This window comes from Centroberyx gerrardi, chromosome 2 (assembly GCF_048128805.1).
Source record: "Centroberyx gerrardi isolate f3 chromosome 2, fCenGer3.hap1.cur.20231027, whole genome shotgun sequence".
Classification (NCBI taxonomy): domain Eukaryota; kingdom Metazoa; phylum Chordata; class Actinopteri; order Beryciformes; family Berycidae; genus Centroberyx; species Centroberyx gerrardi.
In genome coordinates, this window is record NC_135998.1 from 12,212,656 (window position 1) to 12,234,988 (window position 22,333).

The 22,333-nt window shown below is 39.1% G+C and overlaps 1 protein-coding gene across 4 annotated transcripts in view; it reads right to left on the minus strand.

The window, feature by feature from the left end:
• Positions 1 to 10,793: 10,793 nt before the first annotated feature.
• The window catches only part of hook3 (hook microtubule-tethering protein 3), a 47,297-nt gene continuing 35,757 nt past the window's right edge, over positions 10,794 to 22,333 (minus strand). The window contains exons 18-25 of one of the 4 annotated variants that reach the window (XR_013506849.1): positions 19,752 to 19,786; positions 19,440 to 19,522; positions 19,038 to 19,138; positions 18,794 to 18,898; positions 18,500 to 18,571; positions 16,976 to 17,112; positions 16,527 to 16,798; positions 10,794 to 15,085 (exon numbers count right to left, since the gene is read on the minus strand). Coding sequence is in view for 3 of the 4 variants with exons in the window: in XM_071913581.2 (XP_071769682.1) it covers positions 15,070 to 15,085; positions 16,976 to 17,112; positions 18,500 to 18,571; positions 18,794 to 18,898; positions 19,038 to 19,138; positions 19,440 to 19,522; positions 19,752 to 19,786 (549 nt within the window). In the remaining variant the exon portion in view is untranslated. The other 3 variants (XM_071913581.2, XM_078286661.1, XM_071913582.2) reach the window with 3 other exon arrangements.

Sequence of the window (22,333 nt, forward strand, 5' to 3'; positions counted from 1 at the left end):
ATATGTATTTTTATGGCAGATTTGCACTACTTTTGTGCATTTTGCTTTTATGTTTATATGTAAAGCACATTGCACTTCCCGTGCATGAAATGTGTCATAAAAATAAAGTTATTTGACTTGACTAATGACCTAAGTGGTGTTTTTGTGCGGATTACTGTAAATCCCATCAATTCCAATCTGTAACTCCCCAACATTGGTAAACATATTTTGTGTTGAGTGTTATTGGCGGTGAGGGCTGGAAAGGACTCGTGCTTGGATTGCGCACACAACCGTTCTGGATGCGTAACGCCACCATGTTTTATACACAAACCCTCTGGTTTCAGCAAGGGACCAGAACCACATGAGTGTTGTTTTTGATTTCCACAACACATTCAATTATCTCATTCTTGTAAACATCTTTAGATTCAGATTTCAAAAACAAATATGACATTAACACCAAATGACACGCTGCGCAGAAAAGGCATGACTGCACGGTAACTGTGTTGGAAGTGGTTGTGACAGAGACATTAGTCACAGCATCAAAGCAGAATGGTGTCCATGGTAGAAAGCATTTACTGGAAACCGGGGTGTCCTGGCGGCTCTGCGGGCGGAGGCACATGCCACAGACTCTCCGTCCTGCTGGTTGGATTCCAGCTCTTGACCTTAATTACATGTCAACCCCCCTCTTTCCTCTCACTCTCCTCTGCTTATTATACAGGACAACATTTATTCAGTTTTCATCCGTTTGTTTTCAAGGGTATTATATTTCAGAATATAATATGCTTCATGATCTTCAAATAAGTGTAATTTTAGTTAATAGGGTATTTCTTGAATCATTTGGAAGAATAAATTCTCAAAGAATGACAATGACAACGGTGCATTAGAGTGCTCTACAAGAATACGGGATCTTCAGCTTATAAAAGGTAATTTTGAAACAGATCACAGATGAAAATGACAAAATGGCCCAAGGCTGATTGATGAGGGGATATAAGTCTCTTTCTTTCAAATATCTGACCAAAAAATTCAAGTGATTGTAATCACAACTACGTAGACCTTCCAGAAACGGGTGATAACAAGTAATGCACTGTGCTGTAATGCATTACAGTAATATATTACTTTTAATATATTACTGAACTCAAATGCAGATTACATGTTGTCAACATACAGATTACGTGACAACAGCAAGAATTGGACTCGCCATTTTTACTTATTTGTAGCTAATGGTTAAGTTTAGTCAAGTAAATCAACTTTGGTTAAGGTTAGGGTTAGGTTTAGGGAACTAAAATAATTTGTTTAAGGTTAGCATTTTCACTAAAAATTTAAATTTTACTCACAATAGAAAACTTCTTGACCGAGTGTGGAATTGCACCTGTGTTGGAGTTGAAAACAGATGTTTCCACCCATCGTCCACCCGACCACAACAACTTTACTTTCCACGTTATTTCAATGTCAAACTACTTAGTTACACGTATTTGCATTTTAACACATCATGCACATTTCACAAAATTGTATTGTATTGAATTTAAAAGCAATTCAATACATTCAATACAATTGAAGTCAGTGTGCGGCAATATAGGACACTGGGATGAGGGCTGCATATCCTACAAGTTTACAAAATCATTCTCAATATTTACATTTCCTTCCATATTTGGTGACATTTAGACACAAAAATAATTCTTCTTATATGACTCTCTCTCTCTCTCTCTCTCTCTCTCTCTCTCTCTCTCTGATGCATGCATACAGTATTCAGATCATTGGTTGTCATGACGATATGGTTAAATTGATGTCTCAGTTATCTGTCACCGCCAGCGGCTACACGGTGCTCAGAACCAGCGATTCTTTCCACTGCCGGCACACAAAGCCTTGGAAAGAAGCTGATTATTCTGATGTTGATTTTGACTCTGACCTTTACAGCCGCACGTGTGTTTCCAGCCTGTTCATCAGACCAACTGCTCCCTTGGCTTTCTGTCTTTCTTTCTGTCTTTCTTTCTGTCTTTCTTTCTTTCTTGTTACCAAAAAATAAAAAAAAGAAGAAAATCCTAACAGTCAAATCCCACAGAATGAGTATAGTTTTTGTTCTTCGTTCCTGGATTGTCTCATCAAATATCAACAAGTTTGTCATTTCATCTATTATGTTTGAAAATAACAATGTCACTGCCTCATGATACTGTGGCTAAACATAATACAAGTTAATGATCAGTGAACTTAATGTCATTGTGACTATCTATTTTTTTTCTTATGCACTTTTGGTGTTCCTCTAAACAAAATAGTAAGATTTCATCCACACTGCCTTTATCCATGTTTTTAATTTCTAACTGAATTCCTTCCCTGGAGTAACACAGTGGTTACAGAAGTGAACTGAAGTAGCGGCAGAGTGAAGGCTGAAGCCCCTCATCTGCATTTATCATATATCTATTCTGCACTGCAGCCTGTTTTGTTTAAGAAATGGCCAGATATAGAACAACATTTGAATTTTCCATATAATTCCTCTTGGAATACTATAGCATTGCAGTAATTCACTGTTGCATGCAATTAAAAAAGTGGGTGAGTCACCTTGACATCATCTTCTGTTTGTCTTGGCTCTTGTTACCTTCTCTTTAATCTCAGCTTTAAAGATCAGTGGAAGCCGTGGCGATATCTAACCATGACAATATCTACATTAAAAACTCATCTTTTATTGGAAAGGAAATGGCACTCATCGGTCACTAGTTTCAGTCTACTGAAGGTCAGTAATAAAATAAAAGATGAGTTTTTAATGGAGACAGTATCGCCTCATCTCCTTCCAGGATCTGAATCTGAGATGATAGAAAGGCAACCAGAGCAAAGGTGAGCAGAAAAGTTCTTGGTGATTTGGCATGAAGTCATTGGCTCTGCATTTAAAAGAAAAAAAAAAAAGCGTAAAGACATTGGTGGAGAGAGTTTGGCCACTTTGTGCCACAGGTGTTATGTCTCTGCTCCTGCTCTATCAGTAGTGGTGTTGGCTGTAGCAAAGTCGCACTGAAATGAAAAATGACAACAGCATATGGCTCTGGAGGAGGCGGCTGTGTGCGTGAAAAAGAAATGGAAGCCATGATGACTCAGTTGGGCTGTCATGGCTTCATAAATCAGTCGCTGCTGCTGCTGAGAAGCGTCAGAGTTTCTCATCCTGTAATAGACACCTGTCCAGCCAAACGATGACTTAATTCACTTCTCCTTACTTCTTATTCCATTAACTTTTATCTGTATCGCCTCAAAATGTGAAGGAGGGGAGGGGAAGGGGGGTCCGTATCATAATCAGAATTAATATTATTGCGGAGAGAGAGAGAGAGAGAGAGAAGTTTCAAAACCAGCTTCTAAACAAACATTTATTTCTTCACATATTTTACTGATACTCACTTTGCGGTGGAGGAGCTGAATACGCAACAACCCAGATCTTCCTCTGTCGAGGCACTGACACACACACACACACACACACACACTTAGACTGATACACAAGGCAGGGAATATAATATGAAGTTGACATTTATCTTGATGCATTGGCAACATTGTTTGTGAACTTTCATGCATTGAAATTGAAAATTGAATTTGAAATTGAGGGAGAGAAATAGAGACACAGAGAGAGAAATAGACAGAGAGACAGAGAGAGGGAGACAGAGAGAAAGAGAGGGGAGAGAAATATAGACCGAGAGAAAGAGAGAGGAAAGAGAGAGAAATACACACTGAGAAATAGACAGAGAGAGATAGAGTGTGCAGAGAGAGAGAGGAAGAGAGAGAGGGAGAGAGAGAGAGAGAGAGAGAGAGAGGATGAGGGGGTGTGAAGGAATGCAGCTGTTCAAACAGCCCTTTGATTTAGTGGTCACGGCGCCCAGCGTGACTCACTCTGGCTCCAACACCGTGAAGATCAGTCAAACGTTCATCCCTCTGGTCCAGCGGTTTGCTGCTCTCCGCCTGCCTCTCCTTCAGTGCAGTGTGTCTGCGTGTGTCTGTGTGTGTGTGCATGCATGCGAATAAAAGAGAGAGACTTGAACTTGTCCTTGCAGTGAGTTAAACTCCAAACAGAAATGTCCACACACACCATGCATAACACTTGTAAGTGTTTGTAGGGGCAAAAGTCAACGACAGAGACAAATATGATGAAATATGTCTGAAAAATGGTCCAAGTCAAGCATCTATCTTCAGTGTCCTGCATGACTTTGTATCTCCATTTTGTGTTTATTTTTTACATCTCTTATAGGAAAAGATGTACTGTGTTTGTCATGTATGTTTGCATGTTTTTTCCACGTGTGCATTTACCAAAATATCCTGTACAGCACCTGTACACGACACAGCCATGAAACAAAAACCTGAATGCCCAGTGAGATTGTGGCATAAAAAAATCAATCCGTTAACAAACACACTTAGCGCCGGCTGTGGTCGCCGAGAGGAATCTTATGAGTTAAACACGCAGGATGTGGCCGTTTTCTGACTTCCGTGTTTTTATTGTCGCTGCGAGCTGACAGTGTCCCGCACATGCAGAAACATTTCACAACCCTGGGACCAAGTCAAACCATTTGGAATGTGTTACTAAATCTAAAAAATGCACGGGCTTCAGCGGGGAAAACCACGTAGGATTTCTCAATTCCGGAAAGTGGACTTTTCTGAGATTCAACTTTTTTCCTTTTTTTTTTTTCCCAGACAGTGATCAAGCATTTGCAATCAAGGCCTCTAATGTTTGGAACAACTTGCGTGAGGAAATACAATCAGCAAACTCTGTATCTTTTTATAGGTAACAACTAAAAACTGATTTATATGAAAACTGATTTTCTGATTAGGCCTTTAAAGTCTGACACTATCAGTTGTTGTTTTGGCTTCAATTTGATGGTGTCAGTTAGCAGTTGCTGAACTGTTGGGTGAACCTATAGTGTTATAATTTTGCATATAAATTTCTATTTTTATCATAATATAACTGTTACTCACTTGTTCCTTATTTGTTACATTTATTTTGCGTTAATTCTGTTCTGGAGCCAGAGTGCAAGTGTTTGCTTTGTTATAGCCTATGGTGTTAATATGATTGTTTTGTTTCTGTTATTTAACTGCACTTTGTAACCTTAAGAAAGAGCAACACAAAGATAATAATGATTATTGTTATAAAAACAGCTTGGTGTATGAGGTTTAATTAGGAGGTTCCAGGATTAAGGAAAGGGAAATCCACCACAAAGAAAGAGTTTAATAAGTATTCCTATAGTTTAGATTTGTGAACACAAACGACTCTCTTTCACCCACAAAAAAGAAAAAAAATAATGGAAATAGAAGGAGTAGAGAGAATGATTATGGTTTGAAAATGTTAGATGTGAGCCCAAACAAGCTTATTCATAACCACAAAAATTCTGTAAAAAAAAAATCATATCCCTGATAAATGTTAGCATTTTTAGGCCGTGATCACTGCTTTTGATGCCTAACCTATCGGCACATCAGAGGGGATTTAATGGAATAACAAGCCTGAGAAAGTTGGCTGAAAATGTCAGGTTTCATGTAGGAAACTAGTGACCTCTGCTTTTGATATGTAACCTATCACTCAACGAGACGGGCTGTAATGGCATAACGAGCCTGAGAGAGCAGGCCAGGAATGGCAGGAATACACAAATCTCCATCAGAAATTAATGGGATTTGTGTCTCTGAAAAAAAATCACATCCGTGATTGGCCTAAATGTTTGCCTTTTTAAGTCGTGGCCTCTGTACATAGGGGCTGTCTGTCAAACTAGTCTTCTCAGACTGGGCTCAGTTCTCCTCGCTCACGGGGGTCAATACAATCTGGAGAGCCACTTTCCCTTCCTTTCACTCCCGACTGTGTCAACAGGCTGAGCATGAGGTTTGAGTTTCCCCGCTGCACTTCTCACCTGTGTCTCATTGAAGTTGTGCCAAAAATGATAATGTAAAAGTGGAGAGGTTGGTTGTGTGTTGGCTGGTGGTGAAAGTGGTCTGTGTGTGTGTGTGTGTGTGTGTGTTGGAGGGGGGGGTTAATGTGTCTATGGTTGTGTGTGCACTTGCACGTTAAAGTCTAGGGTCAGGTATCCACCAGGCTCCAATCCAGAGAGTTGAAACACCACCCGATCCATGAAACCCATGTGTGTGTGTGTGTGTGTGTGTGTGTGTGTGTGTGTGTGGTTGTGTGTGTGTGTTGGAGTGTGTGTATCAATGAGAGCCTTGTGTTATCATACCCCCCCACCCCCGTCTGATTGAAATGTAAATTGAACGTGTCATAAAGCCCATATTGTCAGCCAAACGCTAAGTTATGAAGAAATAATAACAGGCTCTTTCATTAGGGAAATGACAGCTCTCATTTGCTCTGATTTTCCTCTCAGTGGAATGTTTCCATAATTACTTCAATATTGAGAGAGCAGAAAAAAAGAAACCAGCTGGGACGAATGACAACTTTTTCTTTGACCAATAACAATAATGTTCTTGAACTGACAGCATTTGCTGTTAATAGTAACAATGTTCTACTGCAGAATTTTTGCACTCCCAATTTTGCCTTTTTTTAATAACTGACAGCTGACACAGTCTCCCCCCCTTTATGGGTAAGAGATTTGCTTTTCACTTTGACAGAATAGAGTAGTTTGCATAGAACTCAGACAAAAATCTTAAATAAATGTTAAATAATTTTGTAGCACAACAGATTATGGAAAAATCTAACTTGTAAGTATTTTCATAATAGGGCAACCAAATATGAAGAGGGCACATGGGATTGATAGGACTTTTGGAATAATATAACAGTCGACTATCTAATCAGACTTTATTGTCAAAGAAAGCTAAGACTAGTTCTGGCTGGTTTTGCTATTCACTGGACATCAATTATGTTTTTGCTCCCCACGATGAAATCAGAGGAGGGATTATGGATCGGTCCGGTCCGTCTGTCTATTTGTCTGCCTGTTCAAACGCCACTGATTAGATTTTGACGAAACTTCGGGGGATGATGCGTCTCATTGCTCTGTTCCGGCATTTTCAAAATTACACCGATTGGCCTAATGGGGCGCTACAACATTTGTTTAATTTTCTGTACGTCACACATATCAGACGTTGCCGATTGAATTTTGATGAAACGTATTGAATGATGCATCTCATTGCTGTGTTCTGCCATTTTTTTGAAATCGCACTGATTGGCCAAAAGGGGGCACCACAACGTTTAATTGTTTGTACATAACGCACAATATCTTGGACGCAATGAATAGCACTTCCTCTTGTCCTTTCTCTGCCGCATACAATCCAGATACATGACTGATCCTCAAAGTATGATTTACAATTAGAAACACGTTTTTTGCAACTTTTTCATTTCGCTGTTACCTTACACAGAGAATCATTTTAATAGTTCAGTTCTGTAGAACTTTCCATAGCGAAAAGTGTGTTATGCGGCAATGCAAACAAAAACGTTCAAAATTTCTTCAAAATTACAATTCCCTCACAATTTAGCGTTTAAATTTCCTTCAACATTTCGTCTCAAAAATTAACTTCAGCCACATGTAAAGATCGACTGCAGTATTTGAATATCCAGCAGTGGAGATGGACAGATTTCACTCCAGTCCTGTAGTCCTATGTGCATGTTCAATAGATTTCTATCAGAACTGAGTCAGTCAGTATTCCTCTATGGAAGCAGAGACGGCCATGATTTTTATTTTGCTCCCGTTAACTCAAGATCACAATTTAATTATCTCATTAACATGAGACAACAAAAAGTGTTTTTCTCAAGGTCATGACTTAATTAGGTAACTGATTGTGGTTGCACTTTCTGCCTGTCATACCTTGACTAAAGTAAAATCTCATGCATTGATCAATCATGATCTCTCCTTCTGATACTGTCAATTCCACTTTAGTCTGTCTTTGGCAACACCATCAAGCTTACCAGTAATCAATATTAGTGCAACTATCAGCATCTGTGATCAAAACAGGATGCAAAATTTACACCTCCCTGTTATTGTCTAAGTTTTGTCACATGTGCTCATTGAATTAACCTGTATGTGGCAAACCTCACCTATCTGGAACCTAACTGGGATAAAATAAACATGAAAACCACTGGCATACACTGTTTGACCCAGGTGTGGAAAGTATTGTCCCTGCACACTGGAGTGAACCCATCTTCTTCCCACTTGGGCCCTCCATGGTGGGATCCAGTGGGAAACCAGAGAGGTGTGTTTTTATTGACAGCGGAGTGTCCCTGCAGGGTGGAGCTGTGCTGTGACATGTCAGGAGGAAGTTCCCAGAGGCAGAGGCTGCAGAGAGAAAGACGAGCTCTGAAGAGTCGAGAGCGCGACATCGATACAGGGAAGTTCCTGCGTCCACAGCCTCGAGGGTGTCCGGGGTTTGTTTCCCAGGCATGGCTGTGAGTGTGTGTGTGTGTGTGTGTGTGTGTGTGTGCGTGTGTATGTATGGGTTTAGGTCAACACTCAGGATTCAACTCATAAGGGAAGCAGACATTGCAAATCAAGAATGAACCTGAACTTATGCTCTGACCCATTGTTAATAAATAACTATGAGAGAATAGTACTGTACTAGCAATAGTATTAGTATTTATATCAGGAAAAATGCCAGAACTAAGGAAAGGGTGGGAATTTCCCTATAGACATGCTCTATTTCAGTGGTTCTCAACCTGGGGGTCGGGACCCCCCAGGGGGTCGTGAGATGATTTATGGTTTAAGGTGGTATTTGTTCTTATTTCTTTCCAACTGTTGCTTTTCTTGTGAAATACTGAATAGTTTTAAGCCTCTAGGCTTCCTCTGATAATTAATCAAATGAAACAAGCTGAAAAGGGAAAATCATTGTTTGGCTGAACTGTGACAGGGGGGTCGTCAGTAGGCATGGCTTCATTTAAGGGGTCACGAGCCAAAAAGTTTGAGAACCACTGGTCTATTGTAATGAAAAATATGCAACATGTTTCCCTGTTACATTTAATTAAGCACATAGCTTAGATAACCTTGCCTATTTCTGCATTGGGAATGAGAGAAATTTATATTTTTAATTTTTTAGGTCATTGTCAAGACAGTTGTGAGAAAAAATAAAAAATCTGAATCATCCCTCCCATCATACGCCTTCCATCCCTGGTTCACTATCTTCATCTTCATCCACCATTCATTTTAGTCAAGCAGTGCTAATTTGGCACATAAAGTTAAGACATGCTTCTCTTTTCTTCTGTGCTACATACTGAGCTCAGACAAAAGGTGTAATTAGCACTATCTGGTTTAATAAGTAACACAGAGGGAGTCATCTGATTAATCTCCTACTGACATGCCTCAATATACATATTAATGAGGTCAGAGGCACAAAAAGTCAGCGTCCCAGTTTTCTTTCCTCACTTTACACACACAAAAAGATTGTGCGCCTGATTGGTTGATCAGAATCTTCAATTAAAAAATTTCAAGTTGTTCAGATGCCCGCCCCAAATCCTGCCAGAGCTTCTGTCTCCCTCACTACTTTCTCACTGTTCATTAAAGAATAAAAATAGGACTGGACAAGCCACTCTGCTTATAAAAGAAAAAGCAGAATTAGCAAATACTTTAGTAGATCTTGGCCCAAGGCTTCCCAGCATCATTCCTCCTCTCTGTTTGAGGGTTTGACTTCCTCCAGATTACATGGAAGAACCAAAATGCCTGCTGCTCATCTGGTCCACTCTCTCTCTCTCCCTCTCTCTCTCTCTCTCTCTCTCTCTCTCTCACACACACACACACACACACACACACACACACACAGGTGCATCTACAGAACCACATTCCCCATCTAGATAAAAATTCTGCTACACCTTTAAGCAGAAAGACAAAAAGACATACATTTTTCATTTAGATCACACACAGACGCAAACCAATTTGAAACACACCGCCCTACAAAGGCAAAGTGCAGCATCTACTTTCTCTGTGTTTTAAAAGTCAAAGGTGGAGACTAGGGTTTGGATTTCATACCAACAAAAATGATAGCGTCAAATACTACTAAAATAATCACCGTCCACTTCAGTATCAATATGACTGTTGTCAAGACAGGAGAAAAACTTGAAGTTATTGTTTTCAGTGTCACTAGTTATTGCTCTTTGGACAGAGGCCTTCCAATACTTGTGCACATAGAAAGACACCCAAAAAATACAGACTATTTGGTGGTTTCTCCTTCCTAAAGCAACAACTCTCACATATCAGTACAGAACAAAGAAGCTGCAGCTGGTATAGGGAAGAGAGAAGCGCCCCTCCCTCCTCCCTGGATCTCTGGATGGATCTCCTCAGCAGGGCCATGGGAACTGGATTAGGGTTAGTGACATTTTAATTAAATCAATTTATTTTTAAAAAGCATGCAAATAATGAACTTATCCCCTAAACGAGGCAGTCAAATTTGAGGTCGCAGATGCGGTTTTTTGTCCCACAGGCCCGTTTTAGTTTAGGTGTAACTATTTTAAATAGAGTTAATAGTTTGGGCGTTCACATGGAACCACAGATACAAAAATATTCTGTGAATGCGTGTGGTAAACAGCATAATGAAGTTGTCAAAAAAAACTATCATGGTTCACTATTTTTATTTTCCCAATTTAGTTATTCCCACAATTTCTACCCATGGACTTGATTGTATTTTTTTTTATTTATTTTGTTTAATTTCTTTTTTTGGTACATATATGTAACTGATTTCCCTTTGATATGACTACAACTTATTTTTATTATTTTCATTTATTATTTCCATTATCATTGGGGAGGAGGTACGATTGAATGTAGTGTATATTCTTGTTTTTACACTGCCCACAAAACAGATTATTAAAAACAACTAACTATTAAAAACCACTAACTATGGTTTAATATCATCCTATCATGAAAAACAAAAACAGACAAGCATGCTGAGTTTTATACAAGCTTTATTTACAATGTAATTTCCAAGTTTTGCAGTGTAGGAAGCACATTTTTATCGACAAGTCCTGAACGGACAGATGCTATATGAAATCCATCTAACTCTAAACATGACCTTTTATTTTCTCCTTCTCCAATGGCCAGAAACTTCCTCTACCACTGTCTCCCACATACAGTTATGTACATAGAGTATTTGTATACAAGCAATATAAAACTTGGCAAATGGAAAGGTTATTTGCTACTTCAGTTAAATGTTTAAAGATTTTCCTATGAGTAAAAAATACAGCAAACATTACAGGGTGGTGTGACAGATTCTGACCTGTTGACAGCCTTTTGTTGTTCGTTTTCTCTCTAACACACGTCTGACTGGTCCACACTGGGACTAACAGCCAAGTAACACTAGGGAACACCGGGCTACTGGGCACTCATTTTGGCTTATATGTGTGTAAAGCAATATGTAAAGTATTAGCATGAGCTTTGTAATGGTTATTGTGATCCTTATCTGGTATTTTGCTATTCCAAACAGGGATGGTAATTAAGGATTTGTCATCTGGTGAGTGTACAAAGCTGTAAATTGTCTCTATAAAGCCACATTTAAAACTTTATTGAGAACAATTTGACATTAACAAAGACTGGAAATTATCTATCACAAGCTAGTGGGCTGCTGACAATACTGACCATGGTTACATTACTGTAACTCCCTTCTAATAGTCTCTCATTATTTGCATCAAGGACCTAATAAGCCAAGTATATATATACACACACACATGTATAAGCAACAAATGAGTGCCAAATGTGCAGCGGCTGATTTGATGGGGGATGAAAGGGGACAGCATCCTTCCTGATAAAGGAAGTTATGACGTGTCTGCTTTCTTTTAGGGAAATATTTCAAAAACAACGCTTCAGTGTCTCCCCACCATCCCTGATGTTAAATTTAAAACAGGTCAACCAGGGTGTGTGTATGTGTGTGTGTGTGCTCCATATGCAGATCTCTTATCAAATCTTTGACCTATGGGGATGGACGGTTAGGAGAGTCCTGTGTGACTTAACTTACAGTTAAAACTGTAGAGGTTAATGACAGGTTGTTTAGAAACTAGCTATTTTTATTTATTTTTTTCCATGTAAGAGACATGCAAAAACCCAACTACCGACAGAGACCAAGTAGACACCTGGAGTTGTTAGTAGACACCTAACAACTGCATTTATACTGAAAACTCAAATGTTATTTTAATTTTCACTTGTGGGACACAGATTTTATATATTTTCTGTCTAAACAAGGAGTCTGATTTGTCCTTGTTTAGTCAAGATGAGTTTTCCAAACATCTTTCAATGCAATTATATACTGTATGCAAATAGAACAGTGAAAATTTGATTATTGCAAGTGGGGTCAGAATCAATTCACTCTCATTTTAGTTAATTAAAGTGTAAAATGTGCTTCTTTTGCTAATGATAGAACATTCATTTTCAGACTGGACATGACAAGTTTCTTACAGGAAAAGTTTTTGACTCATTTTTTTTTTTTTTTTTAGAAAATCCTCTTCCTAAAAAGACTGACGGAGGTAAATTTGCCCTATTTTTCTCATTTATATTGATCTGCACTGGCACCGTTAACTAAACCTTTGTGTATTTTCACCACATGGAGATGAGTTTTCCTTTCATACAAGACAAACACCGCATTATCATCTTCATCCTCATCCTCCTTTTGTTGCATAATACGGGCATGTAACAGTATTTTGATCCAGTATGAAAACTCCACATCCACAGTAACAGTTTAAGGGGTGAGATAATAATAATAATACTAATAATAATAATGATGTCGCACTCTTTAAAACAATGTTACAAAACTGCTGTACAAGCCGCAGAAGAATAAATAAGCCAAAAAAAATAACAAAAATGCATGGCATGAATTAAACCAAGGTTACACAATATAACAATTATGAGAGTAAAATTGGTTATAAAAATATAATAATAGGGAAAAAGCCCTCATTAAGCCCACCTAAATCTAAAATAGGACAGTTTCTGACAGATTTTATGTGTCTACCACAGACACATAAGGACTTTTTTGTCAAGAAATGTATCATATGGATGAGGATTAAGCTCATCTGAAATGGCAGATACTTTTTTTAAAAATAATATAAGATAGGCCTCAAGGGGCAACATATACTCTTCTATGACTGCCTTTATTCCTAATAAAACCATCATGTCTTTCTTTTTTCAATATCAGGTTTTATTTTTTTATTTTTTTTTTAAAAAGGCACTGCAAATTGACCAAGAATATTAAACCATATCTTCCATTCAACTCGGTGCATGACTTTATGCCTATACTATGCACTTATTATTCTAACTTCAGTATTAATTTCAATTTGTCTTTCCTACCTGTCTCTTCAATATTAATCTTAATGAGCACTGTCAGAAAAACTTAAATAGCAAGTACTAAACAAATAAACTGTACAGAAAATGTACAACATCCAGCGACAAAAACAGTTCACGGTTCTCCTATGCATGACATTATCATTTGGTTAGTTTCTCATATAACTCAAGTCCTCACAAGCACTAGCCATAAGAATGCAAATATTTACGCGAGCTAGTCAACTTCTTCCATAAACGGCAGTAATGGTAGGAATAAATCTAGAACTACTTGGAAGTTATTTTCACAGAAATTGTCCCATTGATTTGCATTAACAAAAGCACCCAAACACAAACATGGGGCCGTTACGAATCGCCCGGCGTGAAAACTTTTGGAATGTGTTACGAGGGGGTTTGACCTGTAATCAATAGGATTTCACAGGCTTTTCACAATATTTACCCTTTCTATATTTTAACAGGTTAGCCCACCTCTGATCATGTGTCTATACTCTGAACGGGCTAGGTGGGGTAATGTATAGTTTTGTATTTTTTAATCCTTTAGACAATATTTCTATCAATTAGGCCATGCATTCATTTTTTTTTTTTTTTCCAATCTAATGTGTAATTTTCAGCAGTGCTTCTTGCTTTAGGCTCCATTAGACAATGTAGCCAATTTAACAAAATTTAAACTCAGTAACACTATATGTACATTTTACCGAAAAATAGGTGCTACACTCTGACATGAGAAAATACATCTTCATGGAAAACTTTCAAGTAGGCTTAATGGGGGCTTTTATCCTGTATAAAAGCAGACCTGTAACAATGTTATTCAATTTTTTTTAGAAGACATTGATTTTGCCATCCTATGCTCCTCATGCAAGGTGTCCAAAAGCCTCAGAGACAGGAGAGCAACTCCTTTCCTCCTAAACTCATTGTACACTCACTAATACTTGAGGTAAAAGCACTTCTAACATGTTATCTGGTAACATGGTGAGAAGCGGTCAGGCAGAACCATTACCTGTCAGCCATGTGCTCTTTTCAAAAGGTGACACAGTGACAGAGACAGGAGAAAAGCCTTAAACGTTTTTTTTAGGGGAGCTGACTCCATCTTGTTATGCAGACTGATCTGCAAGCTACAAACAGTAGAAACTAAAACAACACTTAAAATTAAAAAATAAAATAATAATAAAGAAAATAGTCAATCGCTTGATCTTAAGTCATTGTCAAATCAAACAGAAGAACTCATATATATATACTCCACTTCCCAAATATTTCTCTCGCATGGATCATCTCTCCTACAACCATTGTTCTGAACCAAGAACAGATACATGGAAATATGTCACTGAGGTATCCTGAAACAGCCAGCCAACGTCAAATTATGCACAAATACTACAGAAAAGGCCTATTAATTAATCAACTGTTTGATTGATTGACTTATCATTACAGGCCAACTATACTGATAGGGATAGTTCTGCCTCTGTCCTCCAAATCTGCGCCTTAGGTTGAATCATGATGGACTTGTTGCGGTGTGGAAGCACAAGCAGGCATGTCCATGAAGAGTAAGGGAGGAGGAGGAGGAGGAGGAGAGGAGAGGAGAATTTGAAAGTAAAGGAGGCTAAAGAGGAGAAAGGAGTTGGAGGGGAAGAAAGGAGTCTTTGGAGGTTTGCATTTTGAATGGAGCCTCCGTCCCTCCTCAGGCTTGTCTGTACAGTACAGTACTGTTACAGTACATGACGCTGCAGAGGGTTGTTAGTGCTCATGCTGCTGGTGGTGTGTTGGTTATTCGCAGGCTCAGCTCAATACAAAGTCATGCAAACGGCAGGCAGGCAGGTAGTTCATGCATCGCGCGCCTCAGCCTGGCCAAGCCCGGCCCAACCCACGCCAGACCAAACCAGGCTTGGCCAGCTCACTGGAGTGCCAGTCATGCAGTGACATTGCTGTTGAGGGAGGAGAGAGAGAGAGAGAGAGAGAGAGAGAGACACCAGTCAGATAGCAGGGCCTGCATGTTTCAGTCCAGTACTCCCGGCCCTGATCTAGACAGGCACACAGCAAAGCGGCAGGGTTAACATAAAGGCTTCTTCAGGTCCAAAATGTCAATAAGGGATCATTCATGATGTGCCAGGCAAAACAATGGAGAGGTGAGGAGAGAATGGATTAAAGACAAAATGAGAATGGTTAGGCATTCCTATTCAGATTAATTAGGATTTAATGACACAGACAAGAGGAGAAGATGTGGGGAAGTAGTAACACTGATAAATAACACACATCAAAAACTGTGTAGCGCTTATTCTGTATGTAGCTATGTGTAGTGCTTATCCAATCACCTTTCAACACACCTTGAAAGACACATTTTTTGCGAAGACAGTGATCCTCAAATGATATGGAAATTAAGTCCATGTCAACATGCTACATTGAATCCAATCCATCCCCCGTTGACTCACTGGTATTAAGGGACATCAACTTGATCAAAAAGGCAGCAAACTAATGTGAGGAGGGAAGCCTCCAGTGTTGCAAAGGCAACACTGATCAAACATCGTGATACATGTAAATACAACACTAATGGCACGTAAGATGCTGTCTGAGACAACCTGATAAATGCTGGTAAAGCTGAAGCTATTTGAATCCGTTTAACATACTTGCCACGTTGCTCCACAATGGCTCGATGTTCTTCAAGAAACATCATTGAAACCAGTTTACTTTGTTACACATCACACTGATCTGTGCCACAATCTACCAAACTCTGCAGTGCATTTTATGGACTGCATCTCTTTTATCACGTCAAAGACTTAAGTGGTTATTTCAATGATTTCTTGGGAGTATGCTAAAATTTTAAATTATTGCTGCATTGTGTTTCCAACTGACAGTTAGCCGTAGGTTTCCACATCATATAAGCCCATTAGAGATTATTCGGCCCATTAAACATTCAAAGCAAACCCAAACACTTACAGTAACACACAGGATTAAAACTATACATCGTCCTACACCCCTCTGTACTTGTTGCTCTGTACTGATCCCATTCCACAGAACAAGACATAATGACATAAGACACTGCAGAAGAGCAACTTTCCGAAAATATCTTCCATTTGTACACAACAATTCAAAAGACCCGACAAATATATGATGTAAAATTGCTGTCATCTGCTTAAAGCTACATCCTAGAGTTAAAACAGACAACGCATGACAGAAATTCAAAAACGGCAACTCCAAGTCAAAACAACAAGCTGAACCTCAAACGGGATAACAGGTAGAGATGTGCATAAATACTGCATGAACAGGTAGAGAAGTTTCTCAAAACGAGAAAAGACAGTACGTTTTCAAGAGGATAACAGAAAATTGGGTGTTGTCGTTCTTCTCCGCCTCGGGGTCCAGATCGCTCACCTGCGGGGATGCTGATACAGTGTGGCAAGAGCTTGTCACAGCATACGGGTTCGGGGAAGTCAGCGTTGGGGTGGGAGAGGGTTGGAGTGGTTAGTCAGACCTTCCAATTATGTCTAGCGTTTGGGAAAGGAGGGTAGGAGCTAAAGCGGATATGGGTTGGGGTGCGGAAAGGGTAGAAGTCTGGCGTCAGAGGAGTCAGAGGTGAAATATGCTTAGTCAGGAATAAAAGTGGTTCAAGTTTTGGGCAGCCTTGGCATCTCTACCTCAAGGATCTGACACAAGAAGACAAAAAAAAGGGAATCAATGGGCAGAATGAAGGAAAACAGGAACCTCCGTTAGAAATGAATTGGAATAGTGTGCCTCAGAAAAAAAAACTGGCACATCTATCTAGGTTTAGGGGAATTGTAAGGTAGTTTGGCGTGGTGTTTTTCTGCCCTGGTGCTGTCTACCTGGCGGTAGCTGGCTGGACATGGCCCGGGTAGGAGCGGCGTGTGCTGGTGGCCTGTCTCTGCCGGGCCAGGAAGGACTGACCAGAACCAGTGTTGGCCAGCCGGTCTTCAGCCGCCTTCTTCTGCAGGGACATTCCCTGGGAAGAGAAACAGATGGAGAGGAGGCTTAATGGAAAAATACACACACCCAAGAAATTTTCAGGTGTAAAGCTGGCAGAAAGAAATAATAATAATGAAGATGGATAGTCCAGCCTTCAATATGTATTACAGGATAGTGAGTAGGTGGAGATACAACAGCACAATATGAGATGGAAATTCAAAAACCATGTAGTTGTGGCTTGTATGTGATGTCTGTATTACAAGACTGGGCCACCAGGATGCCAACGACTTCAGTGTTAAACTTCAAGTCAGCAGGAGAATAAAACTATTCTGCATCCAATATTACCCCGGGCATACAGAGTAACAGAGGCACAGGAGTGTCAGCAGAGAATCAGTAAAAAAGTCTACAGTGCCCTCTAGTGGTGGAAGTGACTTCATGTATGATCTATGAAGCAGCTGAACTTGTTAAAGACATTGATGCAGGACTACAATATAGGGCCGAGGCAAAAATAGGGTTATCATATTGGTATAGTTTCCTCAAGTACTTAAATTCAATATAAATTATGTGTGTAACGTCATGTGTGACATCAGAAAATATGCAACTTTAATTTATTTAATTTAATCTTTTTCACATGTAGAAAGATGTTTAATCTCTGAGGAAAAACTGACATCTCAATAATTTCTGGCCAATGAATCCAAACTAATGGTCTAAATCAACATTTCCATTAATAGTAATTAATTAGATTGGCCCTTGGCTCAGATGCTTGAACGTAAGGTGAGCAAAGTTTTACTGCTTACAATCAACCTGCTAATAACACTTCAACTTGTGCTAGCTAGTGAGCTCACTGCATATAGGCAGATGAGTAGAGTGCAGCAAGGCAACAAAGCAGAAACTAACGTTTTTGTCCATTGGCCACAGCGGCTGATGTGTCCCAACATTTACCAACCACTTTCACGGTTTTAACGGCCAACTAGGCTTTTAGAAAAAAACAGAACCTCAAATTGAGGGTTGGATACAAGCCAAAGCGCCCAGTGGAACAGACGAATTTACCAGCCACAGACAAAATTTACCAACATTTGTATGGCAGCTGGTGTTAATTTCGCACTCTGATTGCAATCTCTGTGACAGCATAGTCAGCTATTTTTTAAAAGACAATGTTGCGCTTTGCTCTTGGGGTTGGCTGCTGGTTTGTGTAATAATGACTTATTTCATTAAAGGGGTTGATGTTTAGATTTTAATCTTTAAAAGTGGTTTTTCATGGGAATCGATTAAATGTGGGATGAATGTGTGCATCACTTGTGTGTTTCTCCCCGTTTTTTTTTTCCTTCTTGGCCCCACATCCCTGTGTCTTAATATGTGCCATGACTTAAAAAAAAAAAAAAAGGTTATGAATCACAGTTTCAGACTGTGTGTGGCCTTCTTACCATGTTGTACCAGGCTGACACAATCAGTTTCTCCTCGTAGTCTCTCTGGCTCTTCGTCTTGTCCATCTCTTTCTGTTTGGAGGAAACAACGTAAAAACCCATGAAAATTGAAAGTACTGTTTTAAACTACATTATAGTATTATCCAAATTCCTACAGAAGCCACTGTGTTTGTCCCGCTTTTACACGCTTGCCCCACTCCACTCACTGATGGATCCATGAAATGACTGATTAATTAATTAATTGATTGAGTGGTACAGAGTGCTGATCAAGTGCTTGGCTGATGGATTGATTACCTCCAGTGAGTGCAGCATCCTGTCCTTCTCCTGCAGCTGGTTCTTCAGGGCCTGAACCTCTGGACCTGAACCCTGGTTCTGCTTGGGGTCCAGGGTCCGGATCACCTGAAGAGAACACACACAGTTTAACACACAGGTGTTTATGTTGGCCTACACCTAGAGAAACTACCAACAGTCAAGAGAACAGTCTACAATAGTAGTTTATCAGTAGGACCTTTGGTGATAAAATGAATAATAAACTCACGCTCTTGGCTTTTTCCAGGTATTTCTTATATCTCTCCTCCATCTGCTTCATGTCATCGTCTTTCTTCTTCAAGGCCTCCTCCAGCTCCTCCACTCGTTGGGCTGAATGGGAAGAACACAAAAGATTTAGAGTTTATTTTATTTTTCTTTTATTGTCATGTTCTTTTACGTTCTACCATGTTTGCACTTTGAAGTGCACAGTTTATGTTTTTATTCGGTTATGCACAGAGTGCTAAATTATTCTGTGTCTCAGTGCCATACTGTGATTTCTGTATTGTGATATCATGCATTACATAATTTCAAATTTAAAAAACAACAACAAAAACAATGGATAGTAGTGGAGGACTGAGGTCAACAGGCTTCAACTGCACTTCACAGAATTCAACAGCGGCTCCGAACTCACAGCTAGCGTTGAATTTGGGCTCCATGTCGTCGATGAAGGCATTTTTCTTCAGCAACTCGTTATTCAACTCGCGCAGTTTCTCCCTGGTAGAGAGAACAAAGCATTGACAACAGAACACTTTCTGGCCTAAATCTGTCCAATATCCCATGTTTATAAGCTTGTCAGTATTTCACTATAAGCACAGATTTGAAATCTTTTTCAAATCAGGTCTCAGGTTATCCAGACTAAGCAACACATAGTTCTGGGTCTAATTTCAGCAAACTAAAACAGTCATTAATCAAAAAAAAAGCATGTACAAAAAACATAACTTACATGTGGTCTTCATATTTCTTCTTCAGAATAGCCGACTGAAAAAAGACAAATAAACATTAACTTTTACAACGTATTCAATCTACACTGAGTTTTCAAAAGAAGCCCTGGAAATATTCAAATGGCCACTCTGTTGGATTAATGCAGGAGTTGATATTGCAGCGCACTGGAACAGCAGCAATTTTGTCTCTACGGTTCATCTTTATACGGGCAGCCAAATGAAAGACACGACAAAAGACAATTTTGTGATTAGTTCTACTTTGATAAGTGGACAGCTAATGGCAAATACATTAGGTTGAAGTCTTATCCAAGATGATGAGGACTGAGCTTCATAAGATCTACAGCATATCATGACCAAATACTTTCACATGGTTGAGACAAGTTCAAGCACAGTACCCAATTGGTTTAGGTTCAAAAGGCTTTGTCACGGGTTTCATTATGGGGACCTCGATCTGACAAAATCCTGCAGATTTCCCTTGGCATCCAACAGAGGGCAGTACAGAGCAGATAATGTTTACAATACAGAACCATACTGGCAAAATACTAAATCCAAGTTCTGGTATGACTGTAAACAAATAATCAAGAGAAACCAAATTTTGCCGCCAAAATAACTGTTTATGTATGATTTTATGCCTCAAAACCAAACTGTGTGGTTGATAAAATGATTTTCCGGATTTGATTATCATGAAGAAAATTTACAAGCAGTCAAGCCATAGAATGAAAAACAAACTTGTTTTTATTTTAGAAGTGTTCCAAATAATCTTTTTAAGAGTCTATAAAGGGATATCCTTAGGCAGTGTCACTCTCCACTGTGGTATCAGATGTGGTATGCGGCAAAATCATGTGAAACCAGATATCTGCAGAGTATTGGAAACAGGATTTCATGCTCAGATTGGCTCTAAATCAGAAGGCAACAGCATGGAGGAATCAGGAGGAAACGGGGACCTCGGGATTCTACATGGACAAAAGATCTAGCTGTAGAGGGGAAAAGATGCCTCAGGACTGATTAAAGATGACTCAGAATATTTCTAATAGGGAAAAGATAACTGGAGAATCTTGAAGGAGACAACTAGTATGGAAAAAAGGACTCTTAATTATTTCACGTGTAGCAACTCAACGTAACTACTGCACAAACTGTAATAATGTGTATAAGTTAGTGAAATTCTGAAACCAATGTAAGAACCTCTTTGCAAATAATGTAACACGTTACAATATGAATGGTCATAATTACTTTATGAATTAGCAAAGCAACAATGTAGCACATTTTTTTGGTAAATAATGTAATAAAATCAACTCATAACGTTATAACATTACATTATGATGAATGTTAAAAAACTTGACTAAGAACATCAGTTTTTCCCCAAATGGGACCATAGACTGCTATGGCATTTTTGTTACGTCAAGAACAAAATTGCAAGACTGGATGAATTGCAGCCATATGCAGAATGGCAAGACAGGACAATTTTTTTGTATTTTATATTGTGTGTGTATTCTCAACATTAGCCCATAATCTGATCTTTTCCATAAGATATGGCACTCAAAATTAAAGATATATATAAAAATGGTGACTTTGTTTTCGTATTACATTATGTTCTTGAGTTCTTACACTACTCTGTAAATTTTTTTATGATATAACCAACATAAAACAAAATCAAAAAGTCTTCATATTATGCACAGTTATTACAATATGCTTGTTTGTTACATTTTGCTACACGTGTTTCAGGAGGCCTAAAAAACCACTGCAAACATTAAGTCTAAAGCAACATCAGCATTTGGAAGTACAAACTCTACAGGAGGGAGTTTGTTGGGGATCACCAAGTCATACTTACTATAGTCTGATAGTGGGAGCACCGAATGAAAAGAAAATGGACAACAAATGATTTACTGAATGGAAAGAATCACAGACCTGCCAACCACGGACGATTTTTCAGTACCACATCCATGGCATGAACCTGTAGAGTCTCTTTCCTATCTTTATACCTGCAGTCTGACACATCAGCTCCTTCAGTCACAGGCTTTCTCATCTGTCTATGTTTGGCTGAGAGTTAATACTTGACTGGGAGACAAACTGCCCTTTTGGAGATAATCAGGATTACTCCAGTGGGAATTATTGCACCTTAGTTTGTGATCTAAAATCCAACTATGTTAAGCAAGTTGAGATGAACAGGTGCATCACTCTGATGTGGTACAGTTAGACCTTCAGACATACCAATGAAAAGACACTTAAATGATACAGCAACCTACAACTGATCGCAAGTGATGACAACTGAGAGTAATTAGGTGGCAAACCACGGAGTTTCTCATTGCTCAGATTAAATTAAAGGGGTGATGATGCATGGATGATGCAGGAAATATGTTTTTGCATTTTGTCATTATTGTTTACCAATATGTTTTTCATACATTATCTACATAAAGTGTGGATGAAATTTAAAAAAGTGTTGTGCCTGTTCATCCCGCTGCATTTTCCACATATTTTAACGACAGCACCTCAGCTCTGGTGGCTTGAGCGAGGACACTCGTAGTCAACACCATACTAATGATTTACTAGTAATGGTATGCAAAATGCGTACAGGTTGGCAGGAATG